General features: G+C 41.5%; 1 protein-coding gene across 4 annotated transcripts in view; it reads right to left on the bottom strand.

The window, feature by feature from the left end:
- The window catches only part of Htt (huntingtin), a 150814-nt gene that overhangs the window by 56674 nt on the left and 70651 nt on the right, over positions 1-23489 (bottom strand). For 3 of the 4 annotated variants that reach the window (XR_376798.3, XM_006503744.3, NM_010414.3), the window contains 11 exons: positions 23168-23294; positions 21473-21600; positions 12960-13070; positions 9794-9871; positions 8184-8407; positions 7052-7130; positions 6763-6924; positions 4587-4642; positions 3630-3778; positions 2965-3101; positions 1070-1186 (listed from right to left, as the gene is read on the bottom strand). Coding sequence is in view for 3 of the 4 variants with exons in the window: in XM_006503744.3 (XP_006503807.1) it covers positions 1070-1186; positions 2965-3101; positions 3630-3778; positions 4587-4642; positions 6763-6924; positions 7052-7130; positions 8184-8407; positions 9794-9871; positions 12960-13070; positions 21473-21600; positions 23168-23294 (1368 nt within the window). In the remaining variant the exon portion in view is untranslated. Of the gene's footprint in view, positions 1-1069; positions 1187-2964; positions 3102-3629; positions 3779-4586; positions 4643-6762; positions 6925-7051; positions 7131-8183; positions 8408-9793; positions 9872-12959; positions 13128-21472; positions 21601-23167; positions 23295-23489 lie in introns of all 4 variants that reach the window. The other variant, XM_017320683.1, reaches the window with a different exon arrangement.

Below are 23489 nucleotides of genomic sequence, written 5' to 3'. Positions count from 1 at the left end.
CACTGATAAGTGGATATTAACCCAGAAACATAGGACACCCAAGATACGATTTGCAAAACACAAGAAAATCAAGAAGAGAGATGACCAATGTGTGGATACTTCATTCCTCTTTAGACTAGGGAACAAAATACTTATGAAAGGAGTTATAAAGACAAAGTTTGCAGCTAAGACGAAAGGATGGACTATCCAGAGAATACCCCACCCGGGGATCCATCCCATAATCAGCCACCAAACGCAGACACTATTGCATATGCCAGCAAGACTTTGCTGAAGGGACCCTGATATAGCTGTCTTGTATGAGGTTATGCCAGTGCCTGGCAAATACAGAAGTGGAGGCTCACAGTCATCTATAAGATGGAACACAGGGCCCCCAATGGAGAAGCTAGAGAAAGCACCCAAGGAGCTGAAGGGGTCTGCAACCCTATAGGTGGAACAACAATATGAACTAACCAGTACCCCCAGAGCTTGTGTCTCTAGCTGCATATGTAGCAGAAGACGGCCTAATCGGCCATCACTGGGAAGAGAGGTCCCTTGGTCTTGCAAACTTTATATGCCTCAGTACAGGGGAACGCCAGGGCCAATGAGTGGGAGTGGGTGGGTAGGGGAGCAGAGCGGAGGGAGGGTATAGGGAACTTTTGGGACAGCATTTGAAATGTATATAAAGAAAATATCCAATAAAAAAAAAAAGAAAAGAAAGCTAAGGATCAAATAAAATACCTGACTTACCAGAATACAGGAGTCAGGGTAATAAAATAAGAAAGGACTTAGTTTTCAAGTCAACACTGGGCCAAGCAACTATAGACCTATCACCCTCCAGCTCTGTGAGGATGGAAAACCTCAATAACCTCTCTGACTCTGTGTTCCCTCACTTGGAAAGTGAGAAGACAATTCAACCTCAAAGGGTAATGGAAATAAAAGAAGCCACTTTTCCCACAACCAGCACCAAGACCAACTTTCAGAGCAAGAACCTGTCAGGATATAATGATCACAACCAACCTTCATAAGCATCTCAGTCCACTCTGAAATAAATCACACTACATAATGGCAAACCAGGGCAATGAAGACAAACCTGCTGCTTGGCCAACATGGGCAGGATGATGTCTGCGACCTGCCGAGAGAGCCGTTTCCACTTGTCCTCATTCTCCTTGTGGCACTGCTGCAGGACAAGGATGAACATCTCCAGCACCTGCAAGAATGTTTGGGTAGGATCAGAATGCTTCCTGGCCCAGGGGCCCTCAACTTCCCCATGTTCCACACCGGTCCCAGCTTAGCTGGTAACTCTAAGGTTCAAAGAGATATAATCCCCAGGGAAGACCGAGGAAAGCACACAATCTTCACTCTGTGAAATGTGAATGTGAAGGGAACAAAAAGCCATAGAAGAGATGCAGTAACCTCCAAGGGGATGAGTGCGCTGTGCTGGGCTCCGGAAGACTCATGATGAGTATTTCGACATTTCATAAAGAAGGGATCAAGTGAAAATCAAACTTACATTAATCTGTAGGAGAGCCCAAACACTCCCTTGACTAAATACTGTGGAACAATCTAATATTCCTATGTACTTTAAATCCACTTCAGTGCTCTTTGCAAAGGCATTTTATTGTTGAGTGGCCCTCACTTGCCAACAGTCATACAAAGCTGAGTGTGAGTTTACTGGTGGTCATTTTGGTCATTCTAAATAGATAAACCTGTGACCTGGCAAAGGCTGGTAACAGAGACATCTGGCCCACTGCCCATTTTGTAGATAGCATTTTAGAGGAGCATGGTCAAGTATTCACTTCTGTGCTACAATAGATCAGGAAGTCCACAAAAACTAAGCTGTTCTTTTCGTCTCAAAAAACCCAAACCAAAACCAAAAAATGCACACCACCTCAGAGACAATATACAACGTTAAGCCTAGCCCAACTACCTTATCCCCAAAGCTGCCTTGCTTCAAGGTCCATGTACACTGCCTATGCACACAAGCCCTTATTTCCTGGGCCCTCGAGGATCTCCACGGGGCAGACCCTGATGAGCATGCACAAGGCGTATACTATTCCCAAGGCACTACTAGCTCCACTGTGCTTAGCAAAGGCATGTGCTTACTCTCAAACTACTTTATGCCTTGGCTTAACTAAGCATTAAATATTTAATTAACTATTATAAAGATTGATCAAAACATAAATGAAACAAAGAAAGTACTGTTTCTTTGAAAAAGGCTAACCCTGTCTCAAAAAAAAAAAAGAAAAAGAAAAAGAAAAAGAAAAGCTTGTGGTTTTATGAAGTTTCAGAAACAGGCTGCTGAAAGGAGCTAACAAAATAAGGGAGGAATAATCAAAAGTACAAGTTTTAAAAGGACAAAAATGTTAAAAACTATTTCTACACATGGGCTGATTGAAGCATGTAAAGTCCATGCTCATGCTTAAGAGACACAAGACTATATGAGCACAAATAAAAAACATGGCTGGCCAGGCACGTTGGTGTATGGTTTCAGTCTCAGCACTCGGGAGGCAAATCTCTGTGAGTTTGAGGTTAGCCTGGTCTAGAAGGCAAGCCTAGGACAGCTAGGACTCTATTATACAGAGAAATCCTGTCTCAAAACAACAACAACAATAACAACAACAAACCAAACCAAAACAAAAACCATGACTACGTTAAGATAGAGGTAAATATGCTATCTACTTATTTCAGATTTGACGGTTTTACTATTTTTAAAATGTTAATGGTTTAGATTAACACTGTCAATTACTTGATCCTTGAGCTACATTTGAGAATAAACAGCCCCTGTGACATTAGCATCTCGACTGAAACTCTAGTGGTCAGCCATATGTCTGCTAGCCTTCTGGGCTGTGCCAGCTCCTAGCCTAGTGCACTTTCTCCCTCGCGCCAGAGAGCCCAGTGTTCCCGAGACTGCTCACCACACACAGGACCCGGCTATGGCGTGTCTCTCCATGCTGTGATGTGGGTATCCCTGTGCTTTCCTCTTACCTGATGGTACTGGATGAGTCGTAACAGCATGGAGACCACCACCTCCTTCTGTGTCTCAAGCTCTTTCCCTGCATCAGCTTTATTTGTTCCTCGTAACACAAAGAGGTCATGGACAATGGGCTGCAGAGCAGGTATAGCTATAGGCGCGAAGAGGGAGCAAGTGAGACCACAGGTGGAAATGACTCATGAGAGACAGCTATCAGACTCCAAACAAGTTTTTACAAATGAAAAACAAACAACAAACCAACCAACAAACAAAAGACAAAACATAACACAAAAGTTAAAATTTGACTGTGACAAGCTAGATGTAAAATGTTGTGAGTTTAGGGTGTGATTGGAGGTAAACTGCTTAGCACATGTGAGGGCCCAGATCTGAGCCTATGCCCTCTCTAAAAAAAAGACCAAAGCAAATAAAGATGGTAAAATAAAAATTTTTCTTCATAAATAGAGGCACATATCAGAATCTATCTATACCTTAATGATGTCACTATTTTTTATGGTTTCTACAAGTAGTTTACAAATTTTATGAGTAAGCAATGTGTTCCTTTTTTCTTCTTAAACATCTCTAACCCATGTGCACGCATGACGAGCCCTCATACACATACACACAGCACTTGCAGTCAAAGTGGATGACCGAGGACAACAAGCAGAGATGCACACATTACCATGTGTAACGGCCTTCCTTCCACTGGCCATGATGCCATCACACAGCTGGATGATTTTAGGAATTCCAATGATCTGTTTTGAATGGTAGCGCTCATAAGACAGTAATACCAGGAAGAAAAATATATTTGGAATAATTGCCTCTGATTCCCTAGAAACAAAAACACCCATTTAGACATTTCTTTTTTAAAAAATAAGATGTGTAATCTACATATACAAAAAAAAAAGTTACAAGTCAAGCCCAGGAGAAAGTCCTAAATTAAAGCAGACTCTGAGACCTCATTTAGTCCCACCCGTACCCTTGGTCTTCCTGCCTCTGCCACATGGAGAGCCTGATGGTTACGGTGTGAAGCTGCACCTTAAGCACTGGATGCTAGCAGGTAAGACCTTTCTAGCTCTTCACTTTCCTTTCTTCTCCTGAAAAAATTCAGACACCGAGGAGAAAATGTTCCCTGGTTAAAACTACAGAGTCAAGGTGTCACATAATCAGAACAAGAGCTGAGTCTCGATCTCAGGGAAACTCACAAAACTCTCCATTGTTGCGCCTTTCAAACTACTTGCTAAGAACTGTAATTTTCAAAAATTGCAAATCTGTTATACATACTGCAAGATTATTAAAACTTTAATGTCCAACAAGAAAAACTACAGATAATGCAACTAAAGACCACAATCACTCCCTTTACTAAACCACGGCCTAAAAGTGCTTCCTCTAAAGTTAGGGAACAGGGACCCACTGGGTAAGATGGCACTTAGTGACATGTTACCATCATCACATACTATGAATGTGAAATGAAAACACACTAATGGCTAGATTAGACCTGTTTCTAAGCAAGTCTTGAGAAAGGCTTTCTGCAAGTGGTCAGATGTGTGAAAGTGGAAAGCACCTGTCACTGTAAGGACCTAGGGCTGCACATGTGTACATAACAAGGACAACAACTCAAGTAACTAAGCATCAGTACCTGAACTGGCCCACTTCAATGTACTCAAACTGCTTCAGCACAAACCCGATGAACACCTAATGCAGGGAGAGAAAAGCTGCCGTCAGTCACAGGCTTACACAAAAACCGGGGGTCATTTCTTCAACCCATCTGTGTACTGTTCCCAAGCCCCTACACAGAAGATTAGCTTGTTTATAACCACATTTTCAAAGCTACTGTGAAGTCAGCTAAGTGCAGAGTGCCTTCAGTCATGCCTTTGGGAACACAGTGGTCAAGGCAGACAGGTAGATGTAGGCCTGGAAGCCTCTGGTTAACAGCACTTACCTATGCCAACTACCCTAGCTCGTGCATGAGTGAGGTGGAACGCAAAACTTCCCAGTGCTCTTTTTCTCTCCAAACTCTATTATCTCTTTCTATCCTAATTGCTCTTTTTCACTGTAGACCTGCATAAGGTATCTGTAATAACCAATCCACAGACTCAATGTTATACTGTCTTTGAAATTCACTTTATCAAAGAAATTTGTCTATTTTTTAATTATAGCCTCAGGCAAGTTCTCAGGACTTGGGCAAAAGGCAGCCAGATGGAAGTTTGAGGCCAGCCTGGGCTACGTGGTAGGACTCTATCTCACAAAAGGACAAACTCAAAGGCCATCTGTTCCTCCCCCCCTCACCCCCCCTCACCCCCCCTACCCCCCGCTCGCCCCAATGTGGCGTTGTTTTTTTTGTAATACTACAACTCTCAGTATTCCGGGAAGTTACCTAGTCCTTGGGTAGGTGGGGCTTACAGGCTAACTTCAGGTCTTACAGTTCGCCCTGCTAGGTTTCAATCTTACTTTGGTCCAGTATTTCCTCACTATATCCCCATTCCTCCATTTCGGAATGGGAATGTATATTCTACATCATAGTATAGTAGAAATATGTAATTTTTGATTTTACAAATCCAAGGGTATTACAATTGAGAAATCTCAAACAGGACTTTGTACTTTCCGACTGCAAGACTATAAATGCTTTTGAAGTTGAACTAAATACATTTTGCACTATGACCATGAGCCTAAGAGGGCCAAGGAGTCTCCCCAACTGGCTCATCCTAGTAACTCACTCAGAAAGGGTAGGCCACAATCAGAGCACAAAAATGATGGTCAATTTTCAACAACCTAAAGATAATTTCTTCTCAGTGAAGGCATGGATAGAAGATCTCCCTAGGAATAGAATTTGTATTACAAGCAGGACTATTGGAACTTTATGACCACAGGAACTGCAAGAGGAAGGCAAGGAGAGTTTGAGAAGAGGGGTTCTGATCCAAGTTACACAGCCCCCAGAATGGTGTAAAAGTGATTGGGCCTGTTGATTACATCAGTGCTTGAAAGTATAGTCTGTAAATGATATCTTGATGTTTTAATGTTATTTTTCTTATAATCCATTGAGTTGAATTAGTGCTGCCTATGTGCTACTCCCCTGCAAAGAAAAATGACATTCCTCCCCAAACAGCCATCAGCTGAGCCCCAACATCAGTCATGCTGGGAGGTTGACTGGTTTGATCTTGTGCAGGTGACCACAACTGCTGTGAGTTCGTGACTATGACAGCTCTGGCATTTCACACTTCACAGCATTCCTCCCTACCCTCTAGCTCTCTCTTTTTTCCATCCCCCTCTTCAGCAGTGCTCCCTGAGGGGAGAGGAGGCCTGATGTCCCATTTAGGGTTGAGTACTCAACGACCACTTACTTATGTGACCACTGTCCTCTGAGAAAGAAGCTTCTCTGAGCAAAGCCATCACTTGTTTCTGTTTTATTTATTTTTAGTTTATTGAGACAGGATTTCTCTGTGTAGCCCTGGGTATCCTGGAACTCATTCTGTAGACCAGGCTAGGCTTGAACTCAGAGATCTGCCTGCCTCTGCCTCCCGAGTTCTGGGAATAAAGGCGTGCGCCACCACTGTTTGGCTGATGATCACCTGTTTTACAGAAATCTGAATTTTGCATAAATGACCTGGCCCACCAGAATAAATCTAAAATTCTATCTTACAAGTTAAAGACAGCTTATTATAAAGTTATGAGTGGGTATACAGATGTAGAAAACTTGTGGAAATTTCTAAAGCCTAACCCCACTGGAGTACGGGCCAGTCTTGGGTGGTGTCTTTTCAGGGTAATTTGTATTCAGTTAGGAGAAAGTATAGTGACTACAAGGCCGAGAGACAAACCTGGTCTGAATCCAGTAGACAGTAATTGACCCGTAGCTGAACCAGCTGTGCCAGCAAATCCAAAACCTGCTTCTGCAATTGTACAGATGTTGTCGTGGTGTACTGCTTCAATGCTTTTATAACAAGAGGCTCAAATAACCTAATGTGATTATGAATAGCATTCTATAGGAAAAAGTGAAAGAAACCACAGTTGCAATTAGAATCTTCTGGCAACTAATCTAGAAAAGTCTGAGCTCTGTTTCCACCCCAGTGATATCCGCATGTCATCTCTAGCTGCAGTGCCATTCACCTTATCTGCACGGTTCTTTGTGACGCTTGTTAGGTTCGTCTTCAATTGGGCAGACACTTTCTGGAGTACATCAAACCACCTGCCAAATGGCCCAAAGCAGAAAACAAATATCTTTAATCATCTCCCCTGTACTACTCAGCCATACATCAATTCAACTTCATGTTCAAAAAAATCAGATCATTTCAAAATGAGAGTTAGAAAGGCCATTGGGTTTAGGAGTAGCATGTGCTAGAGACAAGAGGATTCAATTGAGTGTGCAATGCTACAGAAAACTCACTACCCAGCACACTCTCTAAGAGGGCTTGAGAGAGGTGAAAATCAACTCAAAGATAGGTGATATCATTCGGTTTTCTTGGGGGAAGACTGATGGAGGTCACAAGTTCAACATCAGCCTAGGCAATGTAGAGAGAGAACCATCTCATAAAATGTTTGAAAAGACAGCAAAGCAGGTATTATGGCACACACATAAAAGCACACTACCAAGATAAATCCAAGAAAAGGAGCATTTTCCTTGATTCCAATATTGTCTGGTCATCCAAAAAAGGAAAGTAAGAATGCTGCTAACATTACTACACTGAGTAACATCTCAAGTATTTGATAATTATGGTAAAGAAGTTTACAAAACACCTTCTAGGGCTATAATGTAGCTCAGTGGTAAAGTACACGCCTACCATATAAAGCCCTGAAGGGAAGGAGAAAGGGACGGAAGGACTTCCAAATTTCAGCTACTGAAAAAGATTAACATAAATTCATATAGAAATAAAAAAACAACACACCCCAGACTATTTTATGCCCTTCAATACTTCTAAACACGAGCACCACTGTGTGCCATTTTGAAGGTGGTCCTCTGAGTCACAGCATAGAGAAGCACCACTGACACAAGCCACCTTACTATAAACACTGCAAGTACCAAACACTCTCAACAGGTGAGGACAGTGAGTGTGCCACTTCTAGTTTAGGGCAAGATTCGGAACTTAGAACCTATGCTTCACAGGCAGCTTGGGTTCCTCCTCTCTAGCCTGTCACCTCTGGATAGCTGACTACACCATAACTCAGCCAATGACTTTCAAGGAAGGGCTGCACATAACTCGTGTCTGCATCATCAGTGACAAACTTGCACCATAAATATTACCCCGAGGCATCACGCTCCTGCTCCGCCTGCACCATGTTCCTCAGGCTTGCGTCAGCCAAGGCCTGTGTGAAGTGCGTGTATGGTGCCATGAAGCAGTAGTGATATAAGCCGGGCCTCACACTTGAAGAGCCAAGGCGCTGAGCTCGGCACTGAGACTTGCTGGGGTTGGAAGATAAGCCATCAAACTGTGAGGCTAAGTTTGTCCCAAAGAGAGTCTTCAATAGCTAGAATGAAAGAATGGAAACATCAGTACTTCACTTAATATAAATTTAATGTAGATGAGCAGCACAGGCCTGTCTGCAATGCCAGCTAGTGGACAGCGGTTAGGATAGACAGTGGTCAGGATGGAAATAGACAATCTGCAAGTTCCAGGAAAGCCTGGGCAACTTAGGTTACGATAGATGATAGAATAATTTATTTAAACTGACAAAATTGAATGACTGGACACTAATATATATCATACCTTATATTTTACATAACTGTTATAATTATGTTCAATATATATCTGAGAGAAAAGACCTTTTTAATGGACAAAAAGGGGGAAATGTTGTGGGTTTGGTCTAATGCATGCTTGTATGCTAATCATGTTAAAAACCTGTTTGCAGTGTCCTCACACATAAGACACCAAGAGACCCTCCCCACAGTTGGTTCTGGCTGGTCAATAAAGATGCTGAGAGCCAATGGCTGGGCAGGGCATACAGAGGTGGGACTTTTAGGATTCCAGGGCTGGGGACAGGGAGAGAAAGGAAAGAGAGATCCACTATGTTGGGAGAGGAAGAACCAAGATGCCATGCCTGACAGAGAACATAGCCACCATGTAGGAATCAGGGGATTGTGGTCCAAGAGGACTACACATCTGGGTCCAGGGCAGCAAAGATAAAATATAGATGTAGTAAGCAATAACTCGGGGATATCAAAGGGTGGGTTAGCCACATGGTGGTTAGGAAGTGGTTCAGTTCTTGAGGTGTTTAAGACATATAAAAATATAAAGGCTGCATGTATGTGTCTCTCATTCAGGAACCCAAAATATTGGGTGGGTAGCAAGGAGGAGCACCACCACAGCCACCAAGATCGACTGAGTAGCATTAACTGGGAACTGCTACAGAGATCATATTTCAAAAATTTAAAAGTCTCAGTGATAGAGTGCTTTCCTGGAATGCATAAGCCAGGTTCAACCATTAGTACCACTAATGAAAAAATAAAAGGGAAAAAAACAAAAGCAAAAGTAAACATCCGCCGGGACAATCCTTTCCCAGTAGCAAATCCAGCAGGAACGTATGATGGAAGGCTTTGTTGTGAATCCCTAGGAGTTAGCATCCCAGAAGATCCATCGCACCATGTGGTCCCCTGTGCCTGAGATTCTCTGTGGTTCTAAGAGAAACAAGCCCACTGGGGTGCGGTGGCAAAGGCGAAGCAGTGAGGGCCAGAGCTGCTTCTTGATGCCCTCTCCCCCCACAGTCCCAATCACAGAGCACGCGGGAGTGATAGCTAGGGGCACCAAACTCTTCCTCATACCACACCACAGCACCAGCTTCCAAAAAGGAACTAGGCTTTGTCACTTGGCCCAAAGGGGTTAGCTCAAATCCCAAAAGATAGGAAATGACACACACCTGCTGCACACAGACAGTTGCCATCATTGGTTCTCGACTAAAGCAGGATTTCAGGTATCCAAGGACCTCTTCAACACACTGTGAAAGGAAGAGGACAACATCAGTGACTCATAGGTGACCCATTATTGTTGCCACTCAGAAATAGACAGTGACCATATAAACTATATAAATGTCAGAGAAATTCTGAGTAATGCTTTCAATTAATCATCTTAACAATCACAAGAACTCCTGTATCTACAATTGTGTAAAAACTGCTTTCTTGTACATTTACACAACCAATCTGTCACCCAATCATTCAGTAAATAATCAAGTATCTATATCTAATACCTGTTTTCAGGGCAGGCATTATGGAGTGTGCAAAGGAGTCAAAAGCCCTGTACTTGTAGAGTCCTAAATATGATCGGCTGAACAGAACACTGTGAGAGCCACTGCCAATGAGCCTCACCACAGTCTGTATAGAACACTTTGTGTGCTGTAGAAATGATACCAGGTGCTGCAAATACAGATAAAGAATGTAATTCCTGTCCTTCCAGGAGCTCCAGGGTTACAGGGAATCAGGACACTACCACAGGCATCACTATACAATGTAATATTGAGAGACTTCCATCTCTGCATTTACCCTCTCCTGCCTGAAATGATCAAAAAATGTATTTTAAAGATTCCAGCTTTGATATCATAGTTTTCAAACACTGAACATCGGGCCATAGATATCAGTGATCCTGAAAATAAAATACAGACAAAGTCCTAGGATGGCCCTAGATAAGGATCTGAGAGCATTCCCAGGCTGTGGCACAACAAGGGGACAGAAGGCAAGCTGTGAGGGCACAGTGAATCCAAAGACCCCAAGAAAATGGCAGCTCAAATGATATGGCACCAAGAAAACAAGTCATTCAGAGACCCCTGGAGATTGGGGGAGGATGTTCCTTGAGTACTTCAAAGATACTAAGGGAGCTAACAAAACCAAGGCCTGAGAAGCAATCATCAGAAGAACTTGAAGGAGCAGTAGGCACTCACACAAGGCTGAACCTGCTGGCTTCCAGAACAGCAGAAAAAATGGGAGTGTCTAATTTAGGGAAAGACTCTGCCTTAAAGAAATAGGTTGAGAGTTGTAGTGGAGGACTCTAACACTTTTCTGGCCTCCATGTGGACAGGTGCCCACGTAACAAACACGTGTGTATACACACACACACACACACACACACACACACACACACACACACACACAAATAAATAATAAACAAATAATTTAAGTTAAATAAAGATAGGAGATTTGAAAAGAAATAATCAAACTTCTAGTGAGAAAGGCTATAATGTTAATGATAAAAGATATAACAGATGGGATTTTATAGTAGAGCAGATGTGGGGAAAGGAAAACTTAGAGAACCTAAAGACTGTAACAGAAACTACAAAAGGAAAAGTAGATAGTGATTAAAAACAAACAGACCTAAAAGGAGGGGCTGGAAAGACAGTTAAGAGCCGATGCTTTCTTGCAGAGAACCTGAGTTGGGTTCCCAGCACCTACATTAATTGGCTCACAACTCCCAACAACTAAAACTTCAGCAGCTCTGGTGCCCTCTTCTGAATTCTGCCAACACCTCCACTCACACGCACATACATACACACAAACACATTAAAAATGGTAAAAATGAATCTAGAATAATCAAACCCAAATCCTTAAAAAGAGCAACAGTAAACTAAGAGCAATTTTAAGTAACCAAGAATGGGTTTTTAGAAGGTAATTAAGAGATAGAGTGAGGGGAAAAGGTTGGAGAGATATAAGGAAGTAGCCCCAACCTTTCTAAACTGTAGAAAACTATACTTGCCCAAAACCAAGAAACGCAACAAACCTGAGTACAAGAAACACAACTGAAAGGAAAACCACATCAAGCTAAATCATAGTAAAATCACTCAAAAATAGTATGAAGTCTTGGGAGAAGTCATAGGAAAACAATACAGAACAGTAAGGAGATATGTGGGGAAATGTGTATTATACATAATCTAAGCAAAACTCGCACATAATACATTCAATTATGTATAAAAATTAGTATGGAATAACAAGATCTGGACAGTGGGAAAAGGAAAGCATTTTATCAATGTCATGTGATGACACAGACTAATCATACATGGAGCACGGCTCTAAGGTCTATGAGACACTCACATCAATTTTCCCTGTTCATTTGCTTTTGATATGGATTGTCTTTTAGCTCCTACCACAGCTCCCCCAGTTCAGCCTCGGAGGGGTATGTGCCATTATACCTAGCTTACCAGATGTGAACACTATACCCAACTTTCAAACTGATTCTTGAAAAGAGTATCTGTTTACTGACCAAATGTTTGATGAATGTTAATAGTTCAGGCACTGCTGCATGCAATGAAGGGACGAAAATGTAAAATAGTGTGTTGCCTGATAGTATGGGTCAAACAAACAAACAAATGAGGAAGAAAAGCAGGATTCAATCTGTACTGGATTTGTGCAGGTGTCTTTCCTTACCATTATTCCCTAAACAATACAGAATAACAACTACACGGAACTGTTACAAATGCTTGAGGCTGTAAATCATTTCAAGATGACTCAGTCTTATAAGCAGATGTGGGTAGGCTTTCAAAATTTGATACCATTTCATATAAGGAGCGTTAGCATGAATGGATTTTGACATCAGTGGTTGGCAGGCCCTGGACTATATTTCACTTGAAGATGTAAGTTGAAGATGGCTGTCTAACTCACTGTGGAGTATATTAGAAACGAGATGTTCTAGTGGAGTGCAAGCAAAATTGTTAGCAATGGCAGGATTAAGTGTGAGCATATGGGCTGGGAGGAAGATTTATTCTACTCAGAACCACAGAACATGAATGAGCTTAGATCTGCTTTCTGGGCTATGGAAGGAGTAGGTCAGTTACCTTTGTTAATCTGGTTTTGTCTCTTTCCATTTAAAAGCTCAAGGGAGAGAAGAAGGATTCTGTAAGCAAATTTTCAACATGTTCTAGACTGAATGAAAAACTGTGGCAATAAGACCTGACACACTGGTAACAGACCTAACACAGGTGCCCTGGCATCCTGTAGTACTAGGACACAAATAGGATGCAGTCTCCCCTGCCTACACCATGTGACTAGGTATCATCTGAGGTACTCTGACCCAGGTTCAAGGAAAAGAGACCACACACAAACCTTTCCAATGTCCTGCAGTGTCGCCAGCTCTAGAATCTGAGAAAGGACGTCCAAGGCAGAGCGCAGGAACCCCCCAAACTTTTCAGTGCTGTTCTGAAGATCTAAGGTGACCTTGGCAAGGTGGAAGGAGAGAGCACACGGTTACTGGCACCACCGAAGTCTGGTTATCTACAACAAAGACACAAATGCCGTCTGCTGCGGGGAGGTGCTTCTTCATGCTGACCTAGACTCTCACCATCCCGGGGGTGGGGTGGGGGTGGGAGGTGGTCACTGTCAATTCTAGATGTAGTCAAATTAATCTTAGGATGATGAAGATTCTAAAAGCTTTGGCTTAACTGAAGTCTATAACAATTCCCCTATTTCTACAGATTCTGATGGCAGGGGAGGGGCTGATCATGCAAAGAACCAGTTCAAAAAACTTTACAAGAGAATCTGTCCACTGAACTTGAACCTAACCTCCTATGATGAAGAGAATACTGGACAAATGCAGGGAAAAGATACTGAACAGAAAATGAGAATGGGTCTTGATAGTTTCCTGTTGAATGACTACACTTTCCAGCTACCCTTGAGGACTATGGAAGTCACTTATGCCCTAGTATGGGGCGGTATCCCATCTTCTCTAGGCATTTTGGCCATCCCCACATGTGGGTGACAAAAATATTCCCCTTACTGTGGTCACCTAAGGTTAAACCAAGCTTCCCTCCCTCCTTTCCTTCCTTCCCTTCCCTTCCTTTCTTCTTTCCTTTCTTCCTTCCTCCCTCCCTCCCTTCCATCCATCCATCCATCCATCCATCTCTCTACAATTCCTTTAACAATTTAACATATGGTGCCAATGGGAAATCTGAGCTCTAAAACTTTACTAAAGTATAGACCTTCTTTCATCTCAGGCTTTATAAGAGCACTGTGTAAAGTTCTGCATCTCAGGATTTATAAGTTCATTAAGTATGGTTTAAAATTCCAAACAAAAGTTAACTTAAAATTTGTAACAAAAAAGGGTTAATAGGTAAAAGTCTATGTTCAGCTAACCTTAATGTGCTATAGCATACCATGTATGTAAATTGGATTCAACTCTAGCTTAGAAATGCAGAAGGCAAATGCAGAAGGGCTCACCTTCCCAACATTTTGGTTGGTGACTTCATCAGGGTTAAAGTATGACATGTGACCTCAGCTAAGTATGTCATATCCCTCTGCTTACCACTGTATCCTATTTTTTTTGGACTAACAAGGCAACACCAGGCTTCCAAGATGGTTTGTCTTAAAACTGGGTCATCCAAAAAAACCTGTGATATTTTTGCTATCTTTGTTAAGCTTTAGCTATTTGGAGAAACTAAATCATATAAAAAGCTGATATAAAAGTACACTATAAGAGGCCAGTCTCTCTGGACTGTATTTATGTTTAAAGTTTACTTGATATTAAAAAATATATGTGTGTATGTGTAATTTTTTACATGTAAGTTTAAACATATCAGATATAAAATTATAAAACCCTAATCTTATATATTGTAAATTATTTTAATTAACTAAGATATACAAGTTAATGCTCGGTTATCTTATAAATGAACAAATTACTCAATGTGCTCAGAACTATGTTTGTAGTCATGCTAAGTAAAAATTAATTCATTTACAGGAATATAAAGTTGGAGGGAAAAACCAACTTTTGTTTTGTTACATTTTATTTTTTATAGACAGGGTTTCTCTATGAAGCCCTAACTATTCTGGAACTCACACTGTAGACCAGGCTGTATGAACTCAGATCTGCCTACTTCTGCCCCCTAAGTGCTGGGATTAAAGATGTGTGCCATCACAACCGAGCTTGAGTTACTTCTATCTTCTATCACCTAATATTCTGTATATATTGTCAAAATTAAGCCTGAAACAGGTAACTCAAAACAAGGTTAAAGTAAACTTACAGTGTTTAAATTAATGTAGAACAATATTCAAAATCAAGTATATAAAATTAATAATGAAAAGAGAATGCTTAAGTAAAATGAATTAAATTTATAACACACTGGCAGGACACACCCAGGTTCAAGAAATTCCTTAGAACTCTCTGTTCACCTAGAGCCAACTCTTCAGTCTCCTCTGAAGCACTGCAGCCAACACCAGCTGCAGTCTTTCTTGCCCCTATCCATGGCTCCTATAGACCATCTTCTCCTGGCTTCCCTTCCTCAATTCATTGTTGAATCCCAGCCCCTAACTTGGGCAACATTCCTGCTCACCTAGGTCATGCTTGTCAGAAAACCAGGTGGGGTGCCACAAACCTCCGTCTCCTCCCTAGCACTGCTGCAGTCCTCCTTCCCCACTGCTGCCATAGGGCATGCATCCCATGGACCATCACCTCCTGACCTCCTTCTGCTACTCTTCACTACATCCCAGCTTCCAACAACATCAGGCATACTCTGGGAACACACCAGCTGAACACACCAGAGAAACAAGCAACAAAGCACCCAACCAACAAAGACAAACACAGAAGTCAGCACCTAGACCTATAATCACACCAAACCCAGACACCTAGAAGCCTGTGTTAGAAACACAATCAATAACAGCCAGAACAATAAATCTCCACTAGAGCTCACCTGTCCTACCACCATAGGCCCTGAATATTCCAACACAGCTGAAGCTCAAGAAAAAGATCTTAAAACCAACTACATGAAGTTGACAGAGATCCTTAAAGAGAAAACAAGTAAGTCCCTTAAATAATGCCAGAAAACCACAAACAATTGGAAAAAATGAAAACAATATCTTAAAAGAAAGTCAAGAAAATGGAAAACAATAACAATAAAAAAAACAGTTGAAGGAAATGAATAAAACTATTCAGGACCTGAAAATGGAAATAGAAGCAAAAAAAAAAAAAAAAAAAAAAACCAGGGAATTCTAGAAATGAAAAATTTAGGAACTCAAAGAGAAACTACATGGCAAGGTTCACCAATAGAATATGAGAAATGGAAGAGAGAAGCTCAGACATTGAAGATGTCAGAAGAAATGGTACATCAGTCAAAGAAAATGTTAAGTTTAAAAATTTCCTGATATAAATCATCCAGGAAATCTGGGATGCTATGAAAAGACCAAATTTAAGGATAGTAAGAATAGAGGAGGGAGAAGAAACCCAGCTCCAAGGCCTAGAAAATATTTTCAACAAAATCATAGAAGAAAAAAAAATTCTAACCTCAAGAAAGAGATGCCTATAAAGGTACAAGCAGCATACAAATCACTAAATAAATTGGTCCTGAAAAGAAAGAAAAGAAAGTCCTCTGGCCACATAATAATCAAAACACTAGACATACAGAACAAAGAAAGAATATTAAAAGCTGCAAGGGAAAAAGGTCAAGTAACCTACAAAAGCCGACCTATCAGAATTATACTCGACTTCTCAATGGAAACCCTAAAACCCAGAAGAGCCTGAACAAAAGTGCTGCAGTCTCTAAGAGACCACAGATGCCAGCCCAGACTACCATACCCAGCAAACGTTTCAATTACCATAGATGGAAAAAATAAGAAGTTCTCCGATAAAACCAAATTTAAGGAGTATGAATCTACAAATCCAGCACTGAAGAAGATGCTAGAAGAAAAATCCAAGGACATTAACTACACCCATGAAAACACAGGAAATAAACAATCTCACACCAGCAAAAACAAAATGGATGCACACCACCACCACCACCACCACCACCACCACCACCACCATAATAACAAGAAATAACATGCATGAATCAACAATCAAGGGTTATTGATATCTCTCAATGGTCTCAATTCCCCAATAATGGAAACAAATTTCCAAATAAATGGATCTATGAAGCAATCTATAAATGATCTATATGTAAATGATCTGGTATAGCCATTTTACTATTTAACAAGATAGACTTCAAACCAAAACTAATCACAGAGATGGGAAGTACACTACATACTCATCAAAGAAAAAAAATCACCAAGATGACATTTCAGTTTTTTTTTAAAAGAATTATTTATTTATTTTATGTATGTGAGTACACTATAGCTGTCTTCAGACACACTAGAAGAGGGCATCCCATTACAGATGGTTGTGAGCCACCATGTGGTTGCTGGGAATTGAACTCAGGACTATGTCCAACATATGCCCCAAACATAAGGGCACTCAGTTTTGTGAAAGGAACATTACTGAAACTTAAATCACACATTGACCCTCACACACTTATAGGGAAAACTTCAATACCCCACTCTCACAAACGGACAGGACATCCAGACAAAAACTAAACAGAGAAATGTTGGAGCTAAGATATTAGAAATCAAGTGGACCTAACAGATGCTTACAGAACATTTCATCCAAACACGAAAGAACACACCTTCTTCTCAAGCCCGTTCTCTAAATGGACACGTACTTGGATACAAAGCAAGTCTTCCACATATACAAGAAAAATGAAATAACTTCTTGTATCCCATCAAACTACCATGGATTAAAGATGGATATCAACAACAAAACAATAGAAAGCTTACAAACTCAAGGAACTAAGCAACAATAAATAATAGCCTTATTATTAATATTTGAGACAACATACAAAATTCCTCGTACTTGGGAGCAGCGACTATCACGGAGACGCTCTGTTCGGATGCTTCCCTTGGACCCTGACTTTAACTGGCATCTTTTCCAAAGGTCCTGAGTGCTCTCTCCTCATTCAGGAGTCTGATATAAGCCAACGGCTAACAAAAGTTACTTTATCCTACTACATAGCTCTGGTACATGGTCCAGCCAGTTGTATGATTGCATTTAACCTTATGTTAAATTTATAATTTAACCTTATTTTGATTCATGTTAATCTTGATGGCAAAGTTTTATTCATTTAACTTTTGTCTCTTAATTTCCTCACAAGGTTGCACAGTCATTACCTTCTGACTTATGCCCTACATCTTTGTCATCTGTTAGGTTTTATTGTGGCCCCTTGGATGGACCCTCATCTGAGACACTCTAACTGCTGCCCCCTCAGAGGTCAGCCTTGAGGTAGTTATAAAGATCCACCCCCTTAAGCCCATAAAAGCAATCTGGGTCACCTCTGAGAGGGAACTAATGGGCACCGGCCATCTAACTCATCTTTCTTCTTACCACTCTAGACATTTGCATCTATTAACCCCTCTGTCTCATCAGCTCTGATCAGCTTAAATATCCTTTAGGGCCAGCTTGACTCCTTGACTGCTGCAGTACTTCAAAATTTAAAAGGACTAGGTCTAACACTGGGATGAGATTTGTGTTCTCTTCTATGAACGTGCTGTTTCCAGGCCAGTAAATCTTAACTTCTTTGAAAAAGCGTCCACTACAAGCCTATTCCTACGTGTGGGCTTCTGGTTCCCTCCCACCGTGCTTCCTCCCCTAGATCACTCTTTTTCTCCTTATTATACTTATATTTATGTTTTGACCTGTCTTTTAAATGTTTTGCTTACTGAACTTTACCTTACACCTAAACTAAATATTTGACGTAAGCTTTCCCAATAGCCCTCATCCTACAACAGCTACATTTGCTCCTGATATATCTATAAAAAGATCTGTTAGATACTGAGGCAAGCTGACTAAAAGCAACATCGTCCCTTTCACTTTAGGCCAGGTACAACTCTTTCTCTTTTTTTTTTTTTCTTTCTTTTTTCAAGACAGGGTTTCTCTGTGTAGCCCTGGCTGTCCTGGAACTCACTTTGTAGACCAAACTGGCCTTGAACTCAGAAATCCTCCTGCCTCTGCCTCCCAAGTGCTGGGATTTAGGCATGCGCCACCATGGCCGGCTGGGTACAACTCTTTAATCAGAGTCTTTTTATTGTTTCTTATTCCTTCCTTTGCTACTCTAGTTATCTGCTACTTATGCTAATGGAAGCAGTCACTGCCACCCTGAATCCATTCTATCCTCACTGTCTCTTACCAGTCCACTCTACCTCTGCTTCTCCCTACTCCTCAACCTTCCTGGAAATCTTTTACTTCTACTCTGTAACCATGTCATCTGCTTACTGCCCTCTGAGAATTATTTTCCAAGTCTCTTCAGAAATATAAGACAACAGCCCGATCCACCTCAGCTAATCAAGTTAAGACTCTCCCTGATACATGACCAGAGAACCCCTCTTCATTAGACCCAAAACTACTGCTTCCAGCAAAAACCCTCCTCAGCATTAAACAGCTATACATAACTCCCCTGCTCTGAATTTTTTATATCATCTTAAGAGTTAGGAATGATGGTTTGCCACTTAAAGACTATACTTCCCAGCTTCCCTTGCAGACTATGAGAGTTATTTCTGGCCTATAAGGGGCAGCATCCTATCTTCTACAGACATTTTAGGCATCACTTGTAGGTGACAAAATACTCCTCTGCCATGAACATGGTTCTGCCTATTTCTTTCCATCCTCTGTCTCTCTACACTGCTTTTATATAATCTAACAGGTCTAGGTCTGGGGTGCACTGGAATCAGCCTCAGTATGTCAGGGACAGGAAGGGACACCAGCAGTGAGAGAGACCTGAGATCCTACAGCCCAGAACAATGCAGTGATGTTATATGTGGGATCAAAGGCCTAGTGAGGAATGGCTTCACTCCCATCATGCTTCTTTCCCAATTGTGGTGGTTTGAATATGCTTGGCCCAGGGAGTGGCACTATTAGGAGGTATGGCCTTGTTGGAGAAAGTGGATCACTGTAGGGGTGGGCATTGAGACCCTTGTCCTAACTGACTGGAAGCCAGTCTTCTCCTGTCTGCCTTTGGATGAAGATGTACAACTCTCAGTTCCTCTAGCCCTACATCTGCCTAGATGCTGCCATGCTTATGCCTTGATGATATGGACTGAACTTCTGACCCTGTAAGCCAGTCCCAATTAAATGCTTTCCTTTGTAAGAGTTGCCTTGGTCATGGTGCCTGCAGTAAAACCCTAACTAAGACACAGACAACAAGGAAGGCGAAATAGAAGGGGAAGAGGAGAAATAGAACAAGAGGAAGCAGGAGAGGAGTGGGTAGTGAAAGGGACTCAGAGTTAAGAGTGAAGGAAAGACAAGGTAAGAAGACACACTACGGCAGAACAGCTACTCAAAACACTTAAAAGTTACAGAAGAGTTAGTTACAGAAGCAGGGCCAGAGAGCAAAGGAACAGAAATCTGAGATATTGGGGAGGCCAAAACTAAAAGCAAATGCTTGAGGTTTCAGTACAAAAAGAGGATCAAGGTGGGAAGCATGGGAAAGGGCTCCTAATGACAGAGGACGAAAGCACAAACAGCAAGCACCACATGTGCCCTCCTCTACATGGGCTGACAGAGTTCATGAACAGAAGTTCTGAACATTATCACTAGTTCTCAATGAAGCAGCTGCACACCTGGAAAACAGTAAGAAATACCAGGGCTATGTGAATAATCTATTAAGTTCTTTTAAAAATTCTTTTAACTCTCAGATTTCTGAGGTAAGGAAAGGAGCTTTAACAAACAGAAAGGTATCCTGTGATCAAAACATCCATCTCAGTCTACCATTCCCTTAGATTAGCTCTGTCTGAGGGAAGACACACAGCAGACACGATCCTAAAGGGAAAGAATTTCCATGGTTTTTAGAATTAGACAGTCTATTCAAATTTTCACATGTAAAAATAGGTAATATCCAGAAAATTCTAAAGAAAAATGGGGATTATATCAGGAAACCACAATAATTTTAAAATGTGCTTCTACAGGGCATAGTGTCTCATGCCTTTAATCCCAGCACTTGGGAGGCAGAGGCAGGTGGGTCACTGTGAGTTTGAGACACTGATGTTTGAGGCCAGTTCTAGTCAAGCTTGGGCCCCAGTCTCAAAAATAATTCATTAATTAAATAAAAAAATTAAAATGTGCTATTAAATGAGTGAACAACTGATGTAACAAAAACATAAATGAAACTATACAATCATGAGATCTTAACATTTGATAAAAATAGGATTTCAAATCAATAAGGGTAAATCTACAAATCATTCTTTAATGCTGGGATAATCATGGGGAAAAAAAAAGAATGTAAACCCAGACACAATCATCCAATAGCCAATACAAAGCTGAATCAGGACCATCTGGCAAAAGAGTCCCTACACTGACAGAAAACCCTAGCTGACAAGAACACCAAGGTTATAGGTCTATAGTGAGCATCTGCTTTTCTCTCCGGAAGCTACAATTTTGGTTTGAGTTGGGCAGTTGCACTATCTTTTAAGGCTGATAGAGGGAGAAGGCACATGAAACCTGCTTGGCTTGGCTGTGTGTCTTCAGGACATGGCAATGAGCCTCACCTATAAACAGGACTCTGTACTGAGCCCCAGGAGTCCTTGAGGCATATCTTTCTAAACCAAGTATTCTTGGGGAGACAATAAACAAACAACACCCAGAGACCACAGATCTTTGTTCTCATACAAAATTCCTAAATATTTGTAAAGCTTCCATAAACCTAGAAGACAAATGAGAAGCAAAATTTAAATCCTATGTTACAGGGCTTCTTTCTATGTAAGCATGAACATGGGTACATGGACATGCATCCCGCTGGAATACATGTTCAGAAATAAGCAAGGAGCAGTACCTTATAGTTGGCGTGAGTGGCTTTCAGGACATCATGCAGTTTGAGGTAGGAGGGGAGATGGTAGAAACTCCCCAGTGAGGATGATTTACTTGCTGTGACAGGTCCTGAGGTGTCTGATTGTCGAGAGGCTTAGAAAAAAACAAACAAAAACACCAAAACCCAAAAATTAAACTTTTAAATCTAAGGAAAAAACTTCCTAAGTTTAACAGCAATTACTGCAATGATAACTTTTCAGAATGGTCTAGCAGAAACATTCAAGTCTTTCCCCTGACTTCTGAAGTATGTGCTCTGGGAGGTAGTAAGGAATAAAGTAAAATCCTAAGAGCCTGAGAGTAAAAGAATGGAAAGGAATGGTGGGCAGAAGGGCATCAGCTGATGGAGTCATCTGTGGCCTCAGCTGTCCTCTGCTGACCGAAGGGCTGAAGCCAAACACAGGTCCCCTTGGTCTAAGTAAGGCTCCTGAGGTACATGGGGCTGACCTTGAGACAAACGAGTTCTGGGATATTCATTAAGTGCTGTGGACATGCTTTGAAAACTGTAAAGGGTGTATACATTACTACACTGAGACTAAAGAGCCAAGTGACAAGCAGAGCAGTCTCCTGCTCTTCATCTCTATCTAAATTTCTAAGGCTTTCTCACTTGGAGGGCTTGGTTTGAGGGGTCATCAGTTACATTTTCAAGTCCGTAGCTTTTTTTTTTCTTTTCTTTTATTGGTATTTATTTCATTTACATTTCCAATGCTATCCCAAAAGTCCCCCACACGCTCCCCCACCCACTCCGCCACCCACCCACTTCTTGGCTCTGTTGTTCCCCTGTACTGGGGCATATAAAGTTTGCACGACTAATGGGCCTCTCTTTTCACTGATGGCCGACTAGGCCATTTTCTGACTCATATGCAGCTAGAGACACGAGCTCTGGGGGGGTATTGGTTAGTTCATATTGTTGTTCCACCTATAGGATTGCAGATCCCTTCAACTCCTTGGGTACTTGTCTACAAAGCCTGCTGTGAGATGAACATGAACAGAAAGAAAGTAGCCACAAGACAGAGGCATCACTCTGCTTCTCATCCCAAAGGGGCATAGATGGGACTCTGTTACTTCGACTATGACAAAACTCTGGCCCTTTGACCTGATATCTCCCCAAATACAAAAGCCCCTCCAAACATCTGTGTGATTTCTAGATTCCTCCAAATCAGATGACTATCTCCACTGTGTCTTTCTGTCACTGTCCTCTTTGTTTTAGGTAAGTTCTCACTTCATAAACCAAAGTGGCTTCAAACTCTCAATCCACTCTGCCTTCTGAGGGTTAGATTAAAGATACATCATCTCTGGCTTCCACTGTCTTGTTACCTCTCCCAAAACTGATTCCTCATTTGCCTTATCAGAACGCTTCCCATACCATCATCATTTGTTGTGTTTGTTTTTGACTATCACCATCCACATCTATTCCTACACATCTTCTTTGCCTCTTTAATAATAATGCGGAGTTCTTCCTTACAAGAAGGGGAGAGTAAGCACAGAAAAGCAGGCTCCTTTCTATGGCTTGACTCTGTAAAGTGACAGTTTACCACAGACACTTCTGAAGCACCCAGAGAACTCCTCCCTGACTGTACTGCAGAGGACCAGCTTTCCTACTTACGGTGCTTACACTCCTGCACCACAGGCAGCCCTCTGCCCTCCAGAAACGCCTTCCTACCTGCACTGGCCTCACCAACTTTCTTGGGACTCATTGGAGTAGAAGCTTGTTCTCCAGGTTCTTTCTCCTTCCCTTTCCGTCGAATAGGACTTAGAGAAGGGGGGTTTGTTAGAGAAGGCAAGGCTGCCTAAAATAAAAAAATATATAATGGGATAAAATTAATACAGGAGCCAAACCCTAAAAATACTAATATACAGTTCAACCACATATTGGAAAGTACTAGCTCAGGCTACTCATGGCCTTTGAGCTCCTACTAAAGAGCTGGGATACTAGAGATAATTAATTCTACTTTCACCCACATAACTGCACATGGCAGGCATGG

This window comes from Mus musculus, chromosome 5 (genome assembly GCF_000001635.26).
Source record: "Mus musculus strain C57BL/6J chromosome 5, GRCm38.p6 C57BL/6J".
Taxonomy (NCBI): Eukaryota; Metazoa; Chordata; class Mammalia; order Rodentia; family Muridae; genus Mus; species Mus musculus.
The sequence above is the reverse complement of the archived record's forward strand: the minus strand, read 5'-3'. Positions and strand labels throughout refer to the sequence as shown.